The following is a 22389-nucleotide window of genomic DNA, read 5'->3' on the forward strand; positions in this document are numbered from 1 at the left end:
AAATAAAGGCAACCAAGATGGAAGCAGGACACCTAGAATATCCTGGTTCATCTATTCTGAGAATACAGTCCACATTCAACATGGTGGCATCCAATGACATCACAAATATTTATTAACTAGGGACTGTGAGGGATAAAAAGACACATAAAATTTGGTCTTGCCCTTTAAGAAATGTAAAGTCCCTTGAGAAAGTCAATCCACATAGATACGTATACCACAAGGCTGAAACAAGAATCTGGTACACCTTCACATGCGACAGAGGATGCAACCTGGCCTAAGAGAGTGGAAGGACTTGCACAGGCAGAGAAAGGTTGAGAGAAGACCGTGGGAACAGTGTGAATCAATGTGGGCTTGGAGATGGAAAAGTGCATTTGCAAATATCACATCAATTTTAGTCATGATTATTTACATGCTACAAACTCATTTTGTCCTACTGTGAAGCAATTTAACTTAGTAGTCCAGATGAACTAGCATATGTGAATGTTAATACAAATTAAAACTCAATGAATGGTAATTATAATCATAGTCCAAGAACAAACTTGAAGTGCTAATTTTTTTTTTTTTTTTTTTTTTTATGGTACGCGGGCCTCCCACTGTTGTGGCCCCTCCCGTTGCGGAGCACAGGCTCCGGACGCGCAGGCTCAGCGGCCATGGCTCACGGGCCCAGCCGCTCCGTGGCATGTGGGATCTTCCCGGACCGGGGCACGAACCCGTATCCCCTGCATCGGCAGGCGGACTCTCAACCACTGCACCACCAGGGAAGCCCTTGAAGTGCTAATTTTAAAACAAGTGAAAGTCTAAGACCTCCAATGGATGGTAACTGCCTACTGTCTTCCTGGAGAAAATCTCCTGAGATGGGGCTTCCAGAGTATCTCTCAATATCACGTCCTCATTTGGAAAATTAAATACTTCCCTGGTTCTTTTGCTTTGGTTTCACTTCTTACTCTACCCTCCCCAAAGAAAAGAACACCTGTTTAGAATCCACTTCATGAACATTCCTTCACAATGAAATATTAAAATAAAATCATATACTCAGCTCTCTGCTTTGATGCTAAACAAGTCTGATTCTTTGCACTTTTTTTTTATAAGGGAAATGGGAAGGCAGGGGTGAACGTGAGAAATATTAACGAGATGAAAATGAGGAGTGCCATTAGGTATTGGTACAGGAAGGTGGAGGCATCTAACAAACTCCCCAGTTTCTGGTTTGGCATACTGAATAGAAAGTGCCTGAGGATGGAAGTACAAGGGAGGGAGAAAAGGAGAGAGGAGGGAGCGAGGGAAGGATGGGGGGAAGGAAGGAGGGACACACACACACACACACACACACGCAAACACGTACATGCACGTACGGGTTGCACAGTGGAAATGACCAATGTGAGATGGCTGCAGGACAACACGTGGAGCACAGAGGCAGGGTTATCTGCTCCTAGCTCAGGGGTGGGTGGTGGGTTAGAGGTGTGCATCTGAGGACAAGTGTGTGGGTGAAGTGGAGGAGCAGTAAAGGAGACAGCTAAGGAACAGCCAGAGAAGGAGAAGAAGAAAAAAGGGGAGTGGTGCCCAGATATTAAGAAAGAAGACATCTGTGAAGCAGGGTTACAAACAGCAAGTGCTACTGAGCAATTAAGATAAAAACAAAATCTACACGACTGGGCAACTAGGAGGTCACTGGTGACCTGAGCAGGAAAGGATAATTAAGTATTTTGGTTTGAAATTCATTTTCAGCTGACTGAATTCCGATAGAAGAAATGAGTTCAAAACCTTTTCCTCTTTTAAATCCTACTGGATGGCACACCGAAGTCAGGAGTCAAAGCAGAAACAAGAACGCCCATCAGAAACAAAGTAATACCCAGGTGAGACTTTTAAATTTCCTACAGAGTGCACTGTGTGTGTGCGTACACACATGCGCACGCGCGTGAGTATGTGTGTGTGTACACACAGAAAAAGATTTTAAAAGCGACATATCAAATTGGTCCCTGGAAACTCTAAAGAGAGGATTGGTATTAAAAGTGGTGGTCGGCAGGACCTCAAGATGGCAGAGGAGTAAGACGTGGAGACCACCTTCCGCCCCACAAATACATCAAAAATACATCTACACGTGGAACAACTCCTACAGAACACCTACTGAATGCTGGCAGAAGACCTCAGACTTCCCAAAAGGGTCTTGGTGGTCCGGGCGGCTGTCAGACCTGAACCTCTGAGGTGGGAGAGCCGAGTTCAGGACACTGGACCACCAGAGACCTCCCAGCCCCACGTAACATGAATCGGCGACAGCTCTCCCAAACACCTCTGTCTCAACACTAAGACCCAGCTCCACTCAACGAATAGCAAACTCCAGTGCTGGACACCACAGGCCAAACAACTAGCAAGACAGGAACACAACCCCACCCATTAGCAGAGAGGCTGCCTAAAATCATAAGAAGTTCACAGACACCCCAAAACACACCACCGGACGTGGTACTGCCCACCAGAAAGACAAGATCCAGCCTCATCCACCAGAACACAGGCACTAGTCCCCTCCACCAGGAAGCCTACACAACCCACTGAACCAACTTTAGCCACTGGGGACAGACACCAAAAACAACAGGAACTATGAACCTGCAGCCTGCAAAAAGGAGACCCCAAATACAGTAAGTTAAACAAAATGAGAAGACAGAGAAATACATAGCAGATGAAGGAGCAAAGTAAAAACCCACCAGACCAAACAAATGAAGAGGAAATAGGCAGTCTACCTGAAAAAGAATTCAGAGTAATGATAGTAAAGATGATCCAAAATCTTGGAAACAGAATGGAGAAAATACAAGAAACGTTGAACAAGGACTTAGAAGAACTAAAGAGCAAACGAACAATGATGAACACAATAAATGGAATTAAAAATTCTCTAGAAGGAATCAATAGCAAAATAACTGAGGCAGACGAACGGATTAGTGACGTGGAAGATAAAACAGTGGAAATAACTACCACAGAGCAGAATAAAGAAAAAAGAATGAAAAGAACTGAGGACAATCTCAGAGACCTCTGGGACAACAATAAACACACCAACATTTGAATTATATGAATTATAGGAGTCCCAGAAGAAGAAGAAGAAAAAGAAAGGGACTGAGAAAATATTTGAAGAGATTATAGTTGAAAACTTCCTTAATATGGGAAAAGAAATAGTTAATCAAGTCCAGGAAGGGCAGAGAGTCCTGTACAGGATAAATCCAAGGAGAAACATGCAAAGACACGTACTAATCAAACTATCAAAAATTAAATACAAAGAAAATATATTAAAAGCAGCAAGGGAAAAATAACACACAAGGGAATTCCCATAAGGTTAACAGCTGATCCTTCAGCAGAAACTCTGCAAGTCAAGAGGGACTGGCAAGACATATTTAAAGCAATGAAAGGGAGAAACCTACAACCAAGATTACTCTACCCGGCAAGGATCTCATTCAGATTTGATGGAGAAATTAAAACCTTTACAGACAAGCAAAAGCTAAGAGAATTCAGCACCATCAAACCAGCTTTACAACAAATGCTAAAGGAACTTTTCCAGGCAGGAAACACAAGAGAAGGAAAAGACCTACAATAACAAACCCAAAACAATTAAGAAAATGGTAATAGGAACATACATAGCGATAACTACTTGAAATGTAAATGGATTAAATACTCCAACCAAAAGACACAGACTGGCTGAATGGATACAGAAACAAGACCCGTACATATGCTGTCTACAAGAGACCCACTTCAGACCTAGGGACACATACAGACTGAAAGTGAGGGGATGGAAAAAACATAGTCCATGCAAATGGAAATCAAAAGAAAGCTGGAGTAGCAATTCTCAGATCAGACAAAATACACTTTAAAATAAAGACTATTACAAGAGACAAAGAAGGACACTACATAATGATCAAGGGATCAATTGAAGAAGAAGATATAACAATTGCAAATATTTATGCACCCAACATAGGGACACCTCAATATGTAAGGCAAATGCTAACAGCCATAAAAGGGGAAATCAACAGTAACACACTCATAGTAGGGGACTTTAACACCCCACTTTCACCAATGGACAGATCATCCAGAATGAAAATAAATAAGGAAACACAAACTTTAAATGAACCATTAAACAAGATGGACTTAACTGATATTTATAGGACATTCCATCCACAAACAACAGAATACACTTTCTTCTCAAGTGCTCAGGGAACATTCTCCAGGATAGATCATATCTTGGGTCACAAATCAAGCCTTGGTAAATTTAATAAAATTGAAATCGTATCAAGTACCTTTTCCAACCACAACGTTATGAGACTACATATCAATTACAGGAAAAAAAAACTGTAAAAAATACAAACACATGGAGGCTAAACAATACGTTACTAAATAACCAAGAGATCACTGAAGAAATCAAAGAAGAAATCAAAAAATACCTAGAAACAAATGACAATGAAAACATGATGACCCAGGGCTTCCCTGGTGGCGCAGTGGTTGAGAGTCCGCCTGCCGATGCAGGGGACATGGGTTCGTGCCCCGGTCCGGGAAGATCCCACGTGCTGCAGAGTGGCTGGGCCCGTAAGCCATGGCCGCTGAGCCTGTGCGTCCGGAGCCTGTGCTCCGCAACGGGAGAGGCCACAGAAGTGAGAGGCCTGCATACAGCCAAAAAAAAAAAAAAAAGAAAAGAAAAAAACCCATGATGACCCAAAACCTACGGGATGCAGCAAAAGCAGTTCTAAGAGGGTACAGCAATACAATCCTACCTCAAGAAACAAGAAACATCTCAAATAAACAACCTAAACTTACACCTAAAGCAATTAGAGAAAGAACAACAACAACAAAAAAAAAACCCAAAGTTAGTAGAAGGAAAGAAATCATGAAGATCAGATCAGAAATAAATGAATTCTCCAAAGAAGATATACAGACTGCCAACAAACACATGAAAGAATGCTCAACGTCATTAGTCATTAGAGAAATGCAAATCAAAACTACAATGAGATATCATCTCACACCAGTCAGAATGGCCATCATCAAGAAATCTAGAAACAATAAATGCTGGAGAGGGTGTGGAAAAAAGGGAACACTCTTGCACTGCTGGTGGGAATGTGAATTGGTACAGCCACTATGGAGAACAGTATGGAGGTTCCTTAAAAAACTAAAAATAGAACTACCATATGACCCAGCAATCCCACTACTAGGCATATACCCTGAGAAAACCATAATTCCAAAAGAGACATGTACCAAAATGTTCATTGCAGCTCTATTCACAATAGCCCGGAGCTGGAAACAACCTAAGTGTCCATCATCGGATGAATGGATAAAGAAGATGTGGCACATATATACAATGGAATATTACTCAGCCATAAAAAGAAACGAAACTGAGCTATTTGTAATGAGGTGGATAGACCTAGAGTCTGTCATACAGAGTGAAGTAAGTCAGAAAGAGAAAGACAAATACCGTATGCTAACACATATATACGGAATTTAAAAAAAAAAAAAAGTCATGAAGGACCTAGGGGCAAAACGGGAATAAAGACACAGACATACTTGAGAATGGACTTGAGGATATGGGGAGGGGGAAGGGTAAGGTGTGACAAAGCGAAAGAGAGGCATGGACATATATACACTACCAAACGTAAGGTAGATAGATAGTGGGAAGCGGCCACAGAGCACAGGGAGATCAGCTCGGTGCTTTGTGACCGCCTGGAGGGGTGGGATGGGGAGGGTGGGAGGGAGGGAGATGCATGAGGGAAGGGATGTGGGAACAGATGTATATGTATGACTGATTCACTTTGTTATAAAGCAGAAACTAATTAAAAAATTAAAAAAATTAAAAAAATAAAAAAATAAAAAAGAAATAAATGAAAAAGAAATGAAGGAAATGATAGCAAAGATCAATAAAACTAAAAGCTGGTTCTTTGAGAAGATAAACAAAACTGATAACCCATTAGCCAGACTCATCAAGAAAAAAAGGGAGAAGACTCAAATCAATAGAATTAGAAATGAAAAAGGAGAAGTAACTACTGACACTGCAGAAATACAAAGGATCATGAGAGATTACTACAAGCAACTATATGCCAATAAAATGGACAATGTGGAAGAAATGGACAAATTCTTAGAATAGCACAAGCTTCCAAGACTGAACCAGGAAGAAATAGAAAATATAAACAGACCAAGCACAAGCACTGAAATTGAAACTGTGATTAAAAATCTTCCAACAGGGACTTCCCTGCTGACGCAGTGATTAAGAATCCGCCTGCCAATGCAGGGGACATGGGTTCGAGCCCTGGTCTGGGAAGATCCCACATGTCATGGAGCAACTAAGCCCGTGCACCACAACTACTGAGCCTCTGCTCTAGAGCCCACGAGCCACAACTACTGAGCCTGCATGCTGCAACTACTGAAGCCCGCGAACGTAGAGCCCATGCTCTGCAACAAGAGAAGCCACTGCAGTGAGAAGCCCATGCACTGCAACAAAGAGTAGCTCCCGCTCACCGCAACCAGAGAAAGCCCACGTGCAGCAGTCAAGACCCAAGACAGACAAAAATAAAATAAGTAAATGAATAATTTATTTAAAAAAAAATCTTCCAACAAACAAAAGCCCAGGACCAGATGGCTTCACAGGGGAATTCTACCAAACATTTAGAGGAGAGCTAACGCTTATCCTTCTCAAACTCTTCCAAAATGCAGCAGAGGGAGGAACAATCCCAAACTCATTCTACAAATCTAACTACCATCACCCTGATACCAAAACCAGACAAAGATGTCACCAAAAAAGAAAACTACAGGCCAATATCACTGATTAACACAGATGCAAAAATCCTCAACAAAATACTAGCAAACAGAATCCAACAGCACATTAAAAGGATCATACACCACGATCAAGTGGGATTTATCCCAGGAATGCAAGGATTCTTCCATATACACAAATCAACCAATGTGATACACCATATTAACAAATTGAAGGAGAAAAACCATATGATCATCTCAATAGATGCAGAAAAAGCTTTCAACAAAATTCAACATCCATTTATGATAAAAACCCTCCAGGAAGTAGGCATAGAGGGAACTTACCTCAACATAATAAAGGCCATATATGACAAACCCACAGCCAACATTGTTCTCAATGGTGAAAAACTGAAACCATTTCCTCTAAGATCAGGAAAAAGACAAGGATATCCACTCTCACCACTATTATTCAACATAGTTTTGAAAGTTGTAGCCACAGCAATCAGAGAAGAAAAAGAAATAAAACGAATCCAAATTGGAAAACAAGAAGTAAAACTGTCACTGTTTGCAGATGACATGATACTATACACAGAGAATCCTAAAGATACTACCAGAAAAGTACTAGCGCTAATCAATGAATTTGGTAAAGTAGCAGGATACAAAATTAATGCACAGAAATCTCTTGCACTCCTATACACAAATGATGAAAAATCTGAAAGAGAAATGAAGGAAACACTCCCATTTACCATTGCAACAAAAACAATAAAATACCTAGGAATAAACCTACCTAAGGAGGCAAAAGACCTGTATGCAGAAAACTATAAGACACTGATGAAAGAAATTAAAGATGATACAAACAGATGGAGACATACACCATGTTCTTGAATTGGAGGAATCAACATTGTGAAAATGACTATACTACCCAAAGCAATCTACAGATTCAGTGTAATCCCTATCAAACTACCACTGGCATTTTTCACAGAACTAGAACAAAAAGTTTCACAATTTGTATGGAAACACAAAAGACCCCGAATAGCCAAAGCAATCTTGAGAAAGAAAAATGTAGCTGGAGGAATCAGGCTCCCTGACTTCAGACTATACTACAAAGCTACAGTCATCAAGACAGTATGGTACTGGCACAAAAGCAGAAATATAGAACAATGGAACAGGATAGAAAGCCCAGAGATAAACCCATGCACATATGGTCACCTTATCTTTGATAAAGGAGGCAAGAATATACAATGGAGAAAAGACAGTCTCTTCAATAAGTGGTGCTGGGAAAACTGGACAGCAACATGTGAAAGAATGAAATCAGAACACTCCCTAACACCATACACAAAAATAAATTCAAAATGGATTAAAGACCTAAATGTAAGGCCAGACACTATAAAACTCTTAGAGGAAAACATAGGCAGAACACTCTATGACATAAATCACAGCAAGATCCTTTTTGACCCACCTCCTAGTGTAAGGGAAATAAAAACAAAAATAAACAAATGGGACCTAATGAAACTTCAAAGCTTTTGCACAGCAAAGGAAACCATAAATAAGACAAAAAGACAACCCTCAGAATGGGAGAGAATATTTGCAAATGAAGTGACTGACAAAGGATTAATCTCCAAATATACAAGCAGCTCATGCAGCTCAATATCACAAAAACAAACAACCCAATCCAAAAATGGGCAGAAGACCTAATTAGACATTTCTCCAAAGAACATATACAGATTGCCAACAAACACATGAAAGGATGCTCAACATCACTAATCATTAGAGAAATGCAAATCAAAACTACAATGAGGTATCACCTCACACCAGTCAGAATGACCATCATCAAACAATCTATAAACAATAAATGCTGGAGAGGGTGTGGAGAAAAGGGAACCCTCTTGCACTGTTGGTGGGAATGTAAATTGATACAGCCACTATGGAGAACAGTATGGAGGTTCCTTAAAAATCTAAAAATAGAACTTCCATACGACCCAGCAATCCCACTACCGGGCATATACCCTGAGAAAACCATAATTCAAAAACAGTCATGCAGCACTATTTACAATAGCCAGGACATGGAAGCAACTTAAGTGTCCTTCGACAGTTGAATGGATAAAGAAGATGTGCCACATATATACAATGGAATATTACTCAGCCATAAAAGGAAATGAAACTGAATTATTTGTAGTGAGGTGGATGGACCTAGAGTCTGTCGTACATAGTGAAGTAAGTCAGAAAGAGAAAAACAAATACCGTATACTAACACATATATATGGAATCTAAAACGAACCTAGGGGCAGGTCAGGAATAAAGATGCAGACGTAGAGAATGGACTTGAGTACATGGGGAGGGTGAAGGGTAAGCTGGGACGAAGTGAGAGAGTGGCACTGACATATATACACTACCAAATGCAAAACAGATAGTGGGAAGCAGCCACATAGCACAGGGAGATCAGCTCAGTGTTTTATGACCACCTAGATGGGTGGGATAGGGAGGGTGGGAGGGAGACGCAAGAAGGAGGGGATATGGGGATATATGTATACGTATAGCTGATTCACTTTGTTATATAGCAGAAACTAAGACAACATTATAAAGCAATTATACTCCAATAAAGATGTTAAATAAATAAATAAAATAATAAATAAATAAATAAAAGTGGTGGTCACAAGGAATTTGAGCCTGATCTCTGTTTTTAATATTCCTATAATTAGAAGTTATTCATGTACATACTTAAAAATTAATTTAAAAATAAAATGTTCTATAAATAAGGAAATATTCTGTTCATCAGTCTCAGAGTTGGCCATGTACAGGTGTACTATTAACTATTCTCAGCCAGGCTGGGGGTCTTGATTCTTAATGTAAGTAAGATCCTTACTGTAGTTTACGTTCTAGTTTTAATTGTAACATTTTAATTCTTAACATTTAAAAAATTACATCTTAAGGCTCCCTCCAACTAAATAATACTAACTGGAATTAATTTCATATGAAAAATATTTTATAACAAATCATAACTTAAGGGAGTTGAATGTATGTCAACAGATGGCTAAGTTATTTAGAATATGTGGCCAACATGACATTTCCTCAGGCAAGAAGGACTATGTGCTCTGAAACAAGAACAGCAACAGAAGGACACGACAAGTGGACACTGGGAACAAGGGTGTTGAGGGAGTGAGCATTAGTGACTCTGTAACTTCTTTCAGACATTTGACACAGAATACTTTTTCTTTATAATTAAAAATCCTAACTAGATATACAAATTTATTGGTCAGGTATAAGAACATTACTATCAATCAAAAGTTAATTTTACCACTCATTTATTACTCTCTGCAATGTAACAGAATATAATTAAGTCATATACAATTTTTTTGCAGAGAAATTTTCAATACAGGGTTTAGAATTATTTTTACATCAAAGCCATAATTAGGAATATATATTAAGATTTATACTTCAATTTCACATTTGTCATGTCTAAGCATCATTTATTTCTGATTCACACTGGAGAGGGAAAGCTCAGGGTAAAGATTACTAGTGTATTGACAAACCCAAATAAAGACCTCTCCCGCAAAGGACCAGTTTTTAAACACAGTCCCTTCATCAAGGAACAAAAGAGAATAATCCACTTTAAATCCTGAAAGATGATGGAGTATATGGGACCCAGATGAGAAATACATGGAAATACTAAAAATAGATCCAAGCTGATTTGAAAGGTTAAGTGTTTTTTGTTTTAACTGTATTAAAAAAAATCTGCTTTGGGGCCTTGAATAACTTACAATTTACAGGAAGAATTTCAGGATGAAAATACAACTAACTATAAAAATAACTTCAAAATGGAAATTAGTAAAAGTATTATGAAGTCTATTGGTTGCATCTGAGAAAATTTTTCCTGTTAAAGGAGATTTCAAATAAAGAATAATGTAAAAACTGTCAATCTCTCAGTTGTTTCTTGATTAAGCATAACCAAGAACATGTCAGCAATCTCGCAAAATCTGTTCTCACAAAATTCACTGCTGCCTTTAAAATATTTTGTTATAGAAAAGTCTGGGCCTCTATAGATAATTTATTAGGTTTGAGCCTGTTCCATTTTCACTTTGTGGACCATCTCCTCTAATCACCTTGAGAGTCTATTATACCAAAGAGTAAATTGATTGCTAAAAATAAGGACATCATATCCCCCCAAATGTTGGATTTTTCAAAACTGAACACTAAACAGGCAGCAAAGCAACGTTTTGGAAAGCATATCCACTGACATGGCATCAGTTTTAAAAGGTTTTAAAGATTTCAAATAAAAAGTGTTACGCACAGATTCTTTGTGTTTCCAATGGACAACAAAACTATCATCGATATTAATTATATTTGGCTAAAAATACATAGCCAAGATGCTCCTCACAACCTAATTCTTTGTGGCAAGTGATATGCTTGTAAAATCTACTTAGTGGTAATTTTTAAATTAGTATAAAATCTTCCATATTTAAATGTAAGAAGCTATTTCAGAGGAATTCTGTAATAAATCTGTCATATCACAGCAGGTATTCAAGTCTAAAGCTATAGTTTATACCAATGATGCAGCAATAGAAGTTGGCAAATTAAATTTTTTAAAAAACATTTTCATTTTTGAAGCAAAAATATCACCAAATTATTTTATACAGGATTCAATACACTTACAATTAAAGTTATAATCATCACTAAAAATTACTAAAATAAGAGAAAAACTGCACTTATACAGATAAATTATAATTTTCCTTGCTCCTTCATTTCTCATTTAACTGAGAACGCCGGCTGAATTCACAGGAGCAAATGAGAGAACCCTAAGGGTCAGGACTTCCTTGTGAGAGGCAATGAGAAAGAGTGAAAAATTTCACAGCTTGGAATTTGGTTGTTAAATACATCCTCTATTCTAGTCTTATAAGCTTTTCAGCTAGTAAATCAAAATCCCGTTATACACTAGGATAATATTCATGACAATTCTCTATATTTTATCTTCTTAAAATCAAAGACTCAATTCTAAAGGGTTAATAGAGGCATTACAAAGTAACTCTCTAGTTTGCATTTCCCATAATACTAAAATAAAGCTTTTTCTTTTAGTCTAGAAATTTGCTTTTTTAATACTGTGAAAAGCCTCTATGAATCTGTTTAACGTATTTATTTCTTTTCATCTATTCAGTGCCACTGGGCATAACATGTAGTGCAGTGCGTGTTGATATTTTGCAAAGCACCACATGACTCACTGTACCCTAATGCACTCCATTAATCCTGTTTGGACAGCTGGGTCCAGGCATTTGTTAGCTGCATTTTAATTGTTCCATCTTTCTTTTTCTTCTTTTTATTTATCTCTATGGCAAACTACTCAGGAATTTAATTTGTTGATCTTCAAAAAGCACATTTTGCCATTAATTTGTTTTCTTTGTATTAAAACTGTACTCAGCATGTAATTTTCTTCCATAAAATCTATATATTACTATTAACAATTAATCTTAAATAACAGAGCACAGTGAATTTCATAAATGATAAATTGGTAGGTTGACTATAATATCGCAGAAATTATTTGTTGGACTGCCATAATACAAACGATCACAGTTAGCTACAAATCAAGTTACTAAACTGTATATTTATGGCATTTTCAAGATTAGCACACTATAAGCAGATGTCAAAATGATAACAAGTCCTATAATGCAAACACAAAAGAAATAAGACCTCTAAGTAAATGAGCTTTGTATTAGTCTGTGGAACGGCGGTCCCTTCTACATTTACATTTAGATTCCACTTGTATTAAAACATGAACTTCTCTGTAAGCATTATGAAGATGACCGCAAAGCTTATACCCTTCCTGGTACAGCCTGCATCCCCGACAGCTGTGGGCCTTGAATAAATAATGGAGGCCACATAAGCGCTAAAACAAAAGCAATTCAAAGTTACTTGCAATCTTTGTCATAAGCATGTTGCTAAGGTTGAATAATGGGATTTTTCTAATCATTTGTGAACACTCAAGTCAAAATCTAAGTCTAGAAAACAGAACAAAACTGCCTAGTGGAAATTTTTGTCTGAAATAATATTTAGCCAAGAACTGAGAATACAGTCTGCAACAGTGCTTTATTAAAGATAAGAACACCAAACGAAGGAAGATTTATTCAACTATTTCAATGACAACGTGGAAATATTTTACTTTTAAATGATGACCAAAATTCTCTGTGAATTGAAAAATTAAGAAAACTATATAAATGACAAGCCAGTAAAAAGCTGAAGAGCTAAAGGATGTCCTTTATATCAGTCTGTGCTCTCCTAGATCTTACTGCTTTCAAGCCTATTCCCTGGACATAAAGCAGCTTAAAATAAGTGTTACACATTCTCAATTTTTTAAACCACATATTAAATTACACATTTTAAAAAACATTTCGCTTAGGAAAAAATTAGTATTTTCTAGACATTAAATATTGTGTTGTTTTTTTTTTAAATCACAGTTTCCTCACTAGAGGACTCCAAAGCTTAATTAGTCAATGAAAAAAATAAAGTCTATTGTTTGGACAAGGGCTATTTCTAAGTACTTGAAAAAATAAGTGGTCTTTATTGATAAAAGTGCTTATTTTGGTACAGTCCTGTATATAAGTGAATTACAGAAGTAAAGGCATAAAATAATGTGGGAGGGAATAATATATTTCAAAGAGTGATCTCTTTGAAAAACAGTTTAGAAACTACAAGTTTAGCAAGAAGTTTGATACTTAAAAAGGTACTGACTTTAAATGAAAAGTTCTCTTAATAAACTTACCCAGTGTTCTTGACATAACAGGCAGTGCGGAGCTCAAGACCAAGATTGACACACAATTCCCAATGATCTGTTATGAGAAATCAGAAAGAATATTGGGCAGTTACACAGTATACGGATAAATAAAATCCATTCACATTCTGGCAAGTTACTGGACATTTCAGTTACCTTCTGTACTTTGCTAACTTCTGAATGATACTATTCAATATAGAAAATAAAGAGAATAGAAACTTTTCTACAAACATTTAAAGTTCTGTGAGTTCCAGAAGATATTTACAGTACCTGACACAAATATAAAGTTATAGAACACTTAAATTACTTCACACCTCAGACAACGCATTTTACATTATTGACTGAGGTTGATGATTTCAAAAAGGTTTGCGTAACAAGTAAAAATTAATATTTTTAATACTTCTGACTCTACTTTTAAAACCAAGACTACTGCTCAAGATAGATAATATCTACTTCTAATATGTTTAACTATTATAAGATTTAATACCAAAAAGCTAGAAATCCAAAACACCTAAATTCTAGTAATTTTCAATGTATCCTATACTTATTCTTTCATATTAAATAAGAGATGTTGAAAATACTACTTAGTACTTATGATTACTTAAACTAGATGCTAAGTATCTCAAGAACTCATAGCATTTTAGATAAAGATATATAAAAATAACTTCTCCCCTTTAGAATAAGCTGAAAATATGGAATATATAATAAAAAAGAAAAGCCAGCAGCTCTTGTTATTCTTCATTGTCAGCCTGTGGGAATATTTTACAAATGCAGTCACTATATAAGATAACAGCCTTTGTTATTCCAAAGCCAATGACATATTGTAGAAAGTCAAATTAGCCTCAGACTACAAAATGTTTCTGAATAGAACTCTTCCGTCTTGCTTTAATTATTCAAATTTGAAATACTTTGTCTCTACTACTTGTAGCAACTAAGTTCTTCAGATTTCAAACAAGTTCCCTGAAGTACAGTCAGCACAATCAAAGTTACTCATTAGCAATACGTTTTCTTTGTAGGAAAAAGAGTCCTTTCAGGAGCCGTCTATAGCTAGTTAACAAGCTCTGCGGTTCTATGCATTTACAAGTGAATGGATGCCATCCAAATTAAACAGAGCACATCCTTTTCCCACTCATTCAGCATTTTGAAAATCTTCCAGTGTGTGTGTTTACGCAACTTACAAACAAATACCTAGAACCGCAAATGAACCATTCACCGCGATTACTAAATAAAACAGTCTGTCTGTCTTGGAAGGCAAAAGGGAGGCACAGTCACCTAAGACTTTACCTTACCTTTGTCATCGTTGTGTCATCCTTCTTGGGAATAAAGTTTCCAAAAAATCGGAGGCTATAGAAACCAACAACAGAGGACACCATAAGATAGCTGTGAGAATCAAGGAAAAACTCTCCAAAGAATTGTTTCCTTAAGTTCTCAATTGTCTCCAAAATGTCTTAAGGCCGAAAGGAAAAACAAAACAAAACAAAATGCCACTTGGAGTGCTTGAGGAAGACTAACTTGTTTTTTCTTCCAGCAAAGCGTCTTAGTAAATTACCACTGCCCCAGAAAACTAGACAGAAAACTTGTTAACAGACAGAACTTCAGTTAAAGAAAGGATACAAAATCAAAATGATTTCAAGTGCAGCTCCCACAAAACCAAAAGCAGAAAGAGAAGCATTTCCTATTCCAGGCCCCTGGGGGAAAAAAAAACACTTTTCAGAATTCAATGACACTATTATATTTGGTTTCCCTAAAATTGTTGTCTCATAAATATAGAACAGTTGAAATTAGGAATGTTTAATACCCTGGAGTAACATCTAGACGTTCAAAGGAAAATAAAACGTGACGAGACTGAATTCATCAACTAATTCAACCACATGTTAACACTTTTAACAAGCTCAAAACATTTCTGATTTATCTCAAATGCAATTTAAGTTACTTATCAAAATGATATTATGCTTATTGTTAAATCCTAAATATTCCTGGAAGAAATTTTTAAAAAATATAATAGTATAATAAGAATAGAACAAAAAATTGTTTGAACACTGAGGCAACATATAAAAACTATACAATTAAAATATGTCAAAAGGAAGCTAAGCAAAGAAAGAAAGTGAATGCACATATCCTGTTACTACTCTTGAAAGTTTCCTTTCCCTAAATCTTCCTTGGGAATTCAGGGATTTAATTAACACAGATTTTCCAAATGCAATGCTGTAAATTTTTTCCTAAACATCATACCTATTCTCAAAACCTATCTTTATCTAGAACTTAACAAAACAAGTAGAAAAAGTAATATTTATTAACGAGGCCAGACAGGCAAAAAATCATTTCTTACTGAAGAAGGAACAATGTTTTCAAAGCTTACTAATTAAAGAAACTCTCTGAATACAAACTACTACTTTGCTATCAGCTTCAATTACATCTAACAGATATACCAGGATAATTAAGAATATAAAGTCAGCTTAATAAAAAAATAAACCAATAAATAATATCACATATTATTTATACAATCTAATATAGGCATGAAGAAGTTAGAATACCCATGGAAATTTCATATATAAATAAGGTAATGGACAAAGAATTTATGAACTTTTGTCAATCTTTTGAAGAAAAAATGAATAATGCTAACAGAAAGCTTATTAACTGGGATGGAAAACACTTTGGAAATATTCTCTGTCTGAAGAGAAGGCCTACAGGTAAGATTAAGATGATCTGATTTATTTACACAATCATAAAAAAAGCATACCACATATAAGTCCTTCTGTACTATGCACGAAAGGAATGGTACAAAAATGTACCACAGGGCTTGGGCCTCACCTAGTATGTGGTATAAGAAAATGGGTTAAAAAATGGATAGAAGTCAACACAGTAGTTGACTTCTGCTTGATCAATGGATTTCGGTCTAAACAAAAGACAACGACAAGGCTGTGGATGGAGGAGGACTGCTCACTGCTGTTTTTTGTTAGTGGAATGACAGACCTGAAGCAAGCTGGCAGGCTTGCAGTGGTGGAGAGGCCATGGCAGTGAGAGATGGCACAAGGTCCTGAAGAGGCTGGGGGCGGGGAGCTAAACTGAGAATACTGCTGAAAGAATTAGCTTCTGAAAGAAGAGGGTATCTTCATCTTTGACTGAAGGAAAGGAATTAAGATAAACATTGGCTTTTTTCTATGAGAGAAAAGGTGCATCGTGTGGTTCAGAGAGAGAAGTGGCATGTCGGTAAGCAAAATCTGAACCCCAAAAGGTGTCTCTCTGGCATAAGGATCATTTTAGGCTGATTGTTTTTAAGAAACAGAAGACTCGTAAGCCTTTCTTTTTAGCACCACCCCCACCTCACCCCTTAACTGCCTAAAAGAATTCAGACGAAGGACCTGGTCCAGGCGGAGCACTATCACCAGAGACAGCTACAAAGAGTATGGGCTGAGTGTGGTAGATGGAACCTGGCAAGACCTGGAGACCACGTGTCCCCTCTGTTTACCAAACATCTGCTTTTCCATCTCCATTTGAAGTGCCTTCCTCCTGCCTGAAGTCCCAAGCTCCTACCCCCTTCTCCTTCTCTTAGATGGAATATAAGCCGCAATGGCCCAACCTGTCCTGGGGTCTCATTATTCTTACCGGGCTCCCACATACACATAATTAAATTCTGTTTTCTCCTGTTAATCTGTCTCATGTAAATCTAATTCTTAGACCAGCCAGAAGATCCTAGAAGGGGTTAAGGAAAATTTTTTCCCTCCCCCAAAGCATGAAAAGTCTGGAAGAGTTTTGAAGTCATCTCTATGGGAGATGGCAAAGGTGCCAACTTCGAAAAGTATAATAAAATGTCAAAACTTAAATGCTACTTTAAGTATCCAAAAGTTTATAGAGACACCTAGAAAAAGTATGCCATATATGAATATTTAGTGGAAACTACCTTCCATATGGAGAATATATTTAAATAGACTAATTGATGGAACTTAATAAAATCATGAATTTTTAAACAAGAGAAAAAATTAAGTTAATTCATGAAAAGATGTATATCTGACTCTCCTCCAGCAACTGAACATTTTGACTCAAGTTCATAAAATGACTCCTTTGAGGCATGAGTCCTTAAAACCACATATTTGGATCCTTGCAAACACAATGAATCCATGTAATAAACTCTTTATATTTCACTATTTCACAGAATATACATTTTCTTAAAGGATCACAAGTATGAATTTCAGTAAAACAAAGATAAATTCTGATACAAAGTATAAAAGGAAACTCTGATACTTGATAAAAAGCCGGACAATCCAAAATAAGAAATCAGAAACAAAAAACATAGTTTAGAAACACTGTTTATGAAAGCTCACTGCATAAAGAAATTCATACAACTTGAAGTATATATATGCAGAAAGGTGAATGTTTTCATTTATTTATTTGAAACACTCAATTTATACACACAGAATACTTTTGCAAAAGAAAGACATTTTAAAGCATTTTACTTTACCCTTGTTCCCTTTGGCATTGCTGTTTCATCAACCAACAGGCAAAGAATGTTACAAGCCACCAAGAGGACCGAAATGGACTACAACACAAAAAGTAAGCCATCAGTTCTGAATTTCAATTTTGTCAATACACATACATTAAAATCTAAGTAACCAACCAAATGTATGCTTCAGAATAGAGGAAAAGCAGTCAAGACCAAAACTCTACATATAAACCTGAAGTAATGGGACTATAAAAACTCCAGAATAAATTCGTAAAAATTCTGCAAAGTATTATAATCTCAAAGCTTAAAGAAAAAGCTATTAATATAGATCCACTTATTAACCGATTTTACCAATTGGAACCCACAACTCCACATATTTAAAAAATGGTTAAAATGTTATCAGGACTAATTTAATAATATAATTTTCAGATCTTATCACAGAGTTTGATCAGGGTATCTGCAACACCTTGTCTCTTCTTAATTTTCAACTGAAACAAAAGAATGAATTTCCTGCTTCTATGAAGAAATAGATAATCTTGAGGACTTTTCAAAATTACCATTAATTTCACTTTTTGCTCTATTGAGTTTTTACAAATAAAAGCATAGACAAATTTTAATCCTGTTGATAGGAAACCAGTTTACCTGAAACCATTTAGCTGAGGGAGTTGCCATACACAAATGCTAAAGTAAATAAAAAATAATCTGCTTTATTTAACTAGGCAAATAAATTCTTACTGTCTCAATAAGAAGGAGAACCATAACAGCAGGATACACCAAGTTTCTTTCCCATGCTGAAGCCTTTTTGCGCCTCTCTATTAGAAGGAAAAACAAAATATAATAAAAGTTTCAGTAATTTCCAAAACTTCTCCCCAGATTCGCATTTTCATTCCCTACTAATACAACCAGTATGTATTATTCTTACATAAATTATCTTTTCCTAAAAACATAAATTATTTTTAATTTTCCTCCACAAACTATAAAAATCAGAATTTTAAAATCAGTTTGCTACATTAAACAGCTTGATCCTGTGATGCTCAAATTTTAGCACTGTAAAGACATTTCAATTATTGATGAAACATATTGTGGATATACAGCTTACTCTGAAAATAGAGTAATATTTGTATTTCTTTTTTAAATTTACATATTATTATAATGATAGATTTACACACTAATAGAGATCTGGAAATATCAGGTAACATGAGTAAGAATCCCCTCTAATCCCACATCCCAAAGGTAAACACTTCCAGTTTTCTAAAGCCTGGAAGCAAACCTCTATTTCTAGTGACAAAGGTCTACCTTGTTACACACCAATCCTTACGCCATGAACAACTGGAAAAGATGGATCAAACTTAATTTTTTAAAAAGAAATGTGTATGAAGATGTCAGAGAACTACCATAATAATGGAAACTGAAGTCATTCTAGCTTTTTCTGTAGATTCCAAAGGGATTTTTAAATAACTGATTATGATTTCTGCAAATAAAGTAGTTTACTTATTTTCCAGAAAAAAAGGAGGGAAAATAAAGAAAAAGATTTAAGAGTAAAAAGGTCTAGCATATGTATAACTGGAGTCTGAGGAAATAAAAGAGAATGAGCAGATGCAATATTTGATGAGATAATGGCCAACAATTTCCCAAGTGGATGAAAGACATTAAGCCACACACTCATGAAGTGCCCCAGATCTCAAGAAGGATAAATACAAAGAAAAAAGACATTAAAAGATAAGAATAACAGAAGATTACTTATCAGAAATAACACAAGTGAACAGATAGTGGAGTGATATTTTGGAACATCATGATCTTTGAAAAGCCATTTTGTACACATACAAACCAACAACAACAAAAAGTGAATAAACGTGCTCATCTTCTCCCCAAACTAAAAGACATTCATTATTAACGGCTTTGGACAGACTGAAAGCTTGTAACAGAAATTTCACAATTTAAAAAAATATTCCGGACTACAGTAAAGTCTTTAATAAGAAACCAAGACCAATATATAAGTCAAGGAAAAAAATGTACAATACCTAATTTTGTCTTAAGAGTCTTTACATTGTCAAGTTCTTGTTCCAACTCCGTTATATTGTGTTCCACTGATGAAGACAGTCCTATCAAAAGCAAAAACATTTTAGAAGCATAACAACAGAACCCCAGAACAGGAAGCCCTCACATTTAATGAAAATATAAAAAACACACTGCAAATCCTGATCATTAATAATGAAAACAAGGGCTGCTGTGACTCACAGAAAAGTACATCCATTTCTTTACTCCTTAAAACTTCCAAGTTCTTGCTGATTAAACGCTACATGTTTCCTAGAAAATTTCTGACTCTGGTAAAATTCTTACTTGATCTATTATTAATTTTTCATTAATTACAAAAGCATCACGTGCTTATTATTAAAAAGTGAAAGAAAATCAAGATCTCCTCCTCTTCATCCCACCTCTCTAACGCGACAACCGTCAAAAGCTTGGGTGAGGTTTTCTTCACCTTCATGTACATACTCGTAACATACATACACATCATACTCATGGTTTTTACTATGTATTTTTTAAGAATGGGTCAAATCAGACATTATTTCACCACTTGCTTTCCTAGTTAATGATATGTCCACACTGACAGACAGCCTCAACTTCTTAACAGCTGAATAATAATTCCAGAATATGGATATCCTTCAATTTTATTCAGAATTATTCCATTTATGAATATTCAGGTTTTCCTCAATTTTTTGCCACTACATTTTTCTATGAACATCCAGTACTTTCTGGTTCTATTATTTTTGTAGGACAGAGTCTCAAAATTCAGACTGCTGAGTCAAAGGATATGAGCATTTAGAGTTTTAAGAGATATTTAAAAGTTACTTCCCCCCAAATATTGTGATATATTGTAATAAGTTATTGTAATAATTTACATTTCTATGAACACTTTATTATAAAATATGCTTGATGTCAGATGATTTTGCCCAACTGTAGGCTAACGTAAGTGCTCTGAGAACCCACTTAAGTTGGGCCAGGCTAAGCTGTGTTTGGTAGGTTAGATATTTTCAACTTATAATGGGTTTACCAGGACGTAACCCATCATAGTCAAGAAGATCTGTGTTTTCCAATCTCTTCCCCAGCAGTGGATGTTGTAACTCTTGAATTTTTGCCAATATGATGGGTAAAAAATATTTTCCCATTGTTACTTTAACATGTACACCTTATTCATATTTTCTGCTTGATTCTTCAGTGGTTTGTATATGTCCATACTTTCTATTTTATCTGCTAAATTCTGAAATGGACAAATTAAAATCCCCCACTACAACTGTACTTTGACTGAATAGTTTTTTCTCAGTTTTTAAGAATTTTTTCATTATGCGTTTGTATTTGATAAGATTTGGGGGCTCCTATAAGACTGTAACATGTTCCTTATGAATCACAGCTTTTATCATTACATCATGACCCTCAGTGTCTTTAATGCTTTTCTTTACATTCATCCCCCCCTTTCATATATCATTGTATTTGTAATTTTGGTTAGAGCAATATTCAATGCCTACATTATTACAATACAAATTCTGCCACTTACTCATGTAATAACCTATGATTAGCTTTCCTTTCTTCCATAACATTCTTCTTCCCACCCCCAGACTTAATCTTTTTTTTACATTTCCTTAGTTTTTTATGCATTTACTACTAGTTCGAAGCTAAACCTTCCTCCTAAATGTCTTTATTTCCTCCAGAAGCTTACAAAGAAAAGGTGAATGGGAGGTAATTTTTTTGAAACTATACAAGTCTGAATATGAAAGTTTGGTTAAATATAAATTATTTTTTTATATTTAAAAACTATAAATAAGGAATGAAAAGGTGTGTGGTTTACAGGGACTTAAACCCTCATCTTCCATAGCTGCCAGGTAATAGTTAACTTAATACTGGAAAATCAAGAAATAGCAGGGGAACCTTTTTATTTAGTGTTTACGGGTTTATTATTCTTTATTAGTTCAAAATTAATTACCCTTCGGAATCATGAAGTCACTGCTCCACCACCCCCCAACTTCCAGTGTCAGCTCTGAGAAGTCTGAAGCTCTTCTTCCTCCTGGGCCTGAGTGTGAACTGCTTCTCATTCTCCCTGAGAGAACATGTCGGCCTTTGTCCCAGTGTCGGTGAGTCACTCTCATGTTCCATGTTGGGCACTGAGTGAGCACTTTCAATCTCCAAGTTCTTGTCCTTTAGAGCTGAGAAATTTTCTTGATTTTGTCATTTCCTCCATCCTGTTTTCTCTCCTCTCCCCACTTGGAATTCTATTAGTTGGATGTTAGATCTCCTGAAATGGTCTTCTACTATTCTTAACTCTTCCCTATGGTTGTCATTGTTTACCTATTTTCTTTAACATCCAATCTTTTAGATACATTCTCATTTCTAAATTTCAAGAGGCCTTTCTGTTCACTAGCTATTCCATTTTTAATGGAATCCTGGCCCTTCTCATGGATGCAATCTCAGTCTCTCGCAGGATAATGAT

General features: G+C 36.1%; 1 protein-coding gene across 4 annotated transcripts in view; it reads right to left on the reverse strand.

The window, feature by feature from the left end:
* LMBR1 (limb development membrane protein 1) overlaps nucleotides 1-22389 on the reverse strand; it is a 166170-nt gene that overhangs the window by 42682 nt on the left and 101099 nt on the right. For 3 of the 4 annotated variants that reach the window (XR_014016711.1, XR_014016712.1, XM_081244720.1), the window contains exons 10-15: nucleotides 19925-20005; nucleotides 18639-18715; nucleotides 17922-17999; nucleotides 15077-15150; nucleotides 14752-14842; nucleotides 13454-13520 (exon numbers count right to left, since the gene is read on the reverse strand). Coding sequence is in view for 2 of the 4 variants with exons in the window: in XM_081244720.1 (XP_081100846.1) it covers nucleotides 13454-13520; nucleotides 14752-14842; nucleotides 15077-15150; nucleotides 17922-17999; nucleotides 18639-18715; nucleotides 19925-20005 (468 nt within the window). In the remaining 2 variants the exon portion in view is untranslated. Of the gene's footprint in view, nucleotides 1-12791; nucleotides 12877-13453; nucleotides 13521-14751; nucleotides 14843-15076; nucleotides 15151-17921; nucleotides 18000-18638; nucleotides 18716-19924; nucleotides 20006-22389 lie in introns of those variants that run through there. The other variant, XM_081244721.1, reaches the window with a different exon arrangement.

This window comes from Mesoplodon bidens (genome assembly GCF_964165515.1).
Source record: "Mesoplodon bidens genome assembly, chromosome: 9".
In the NCBI taxonomy this organism is placed as follows: domain Eukaryota; kingdom Metazoa; phylum Chordata; class Mammalia; order Artiodactyla; family Ziphiidae; genus Mesoplodon; species Mesoplodon bidens.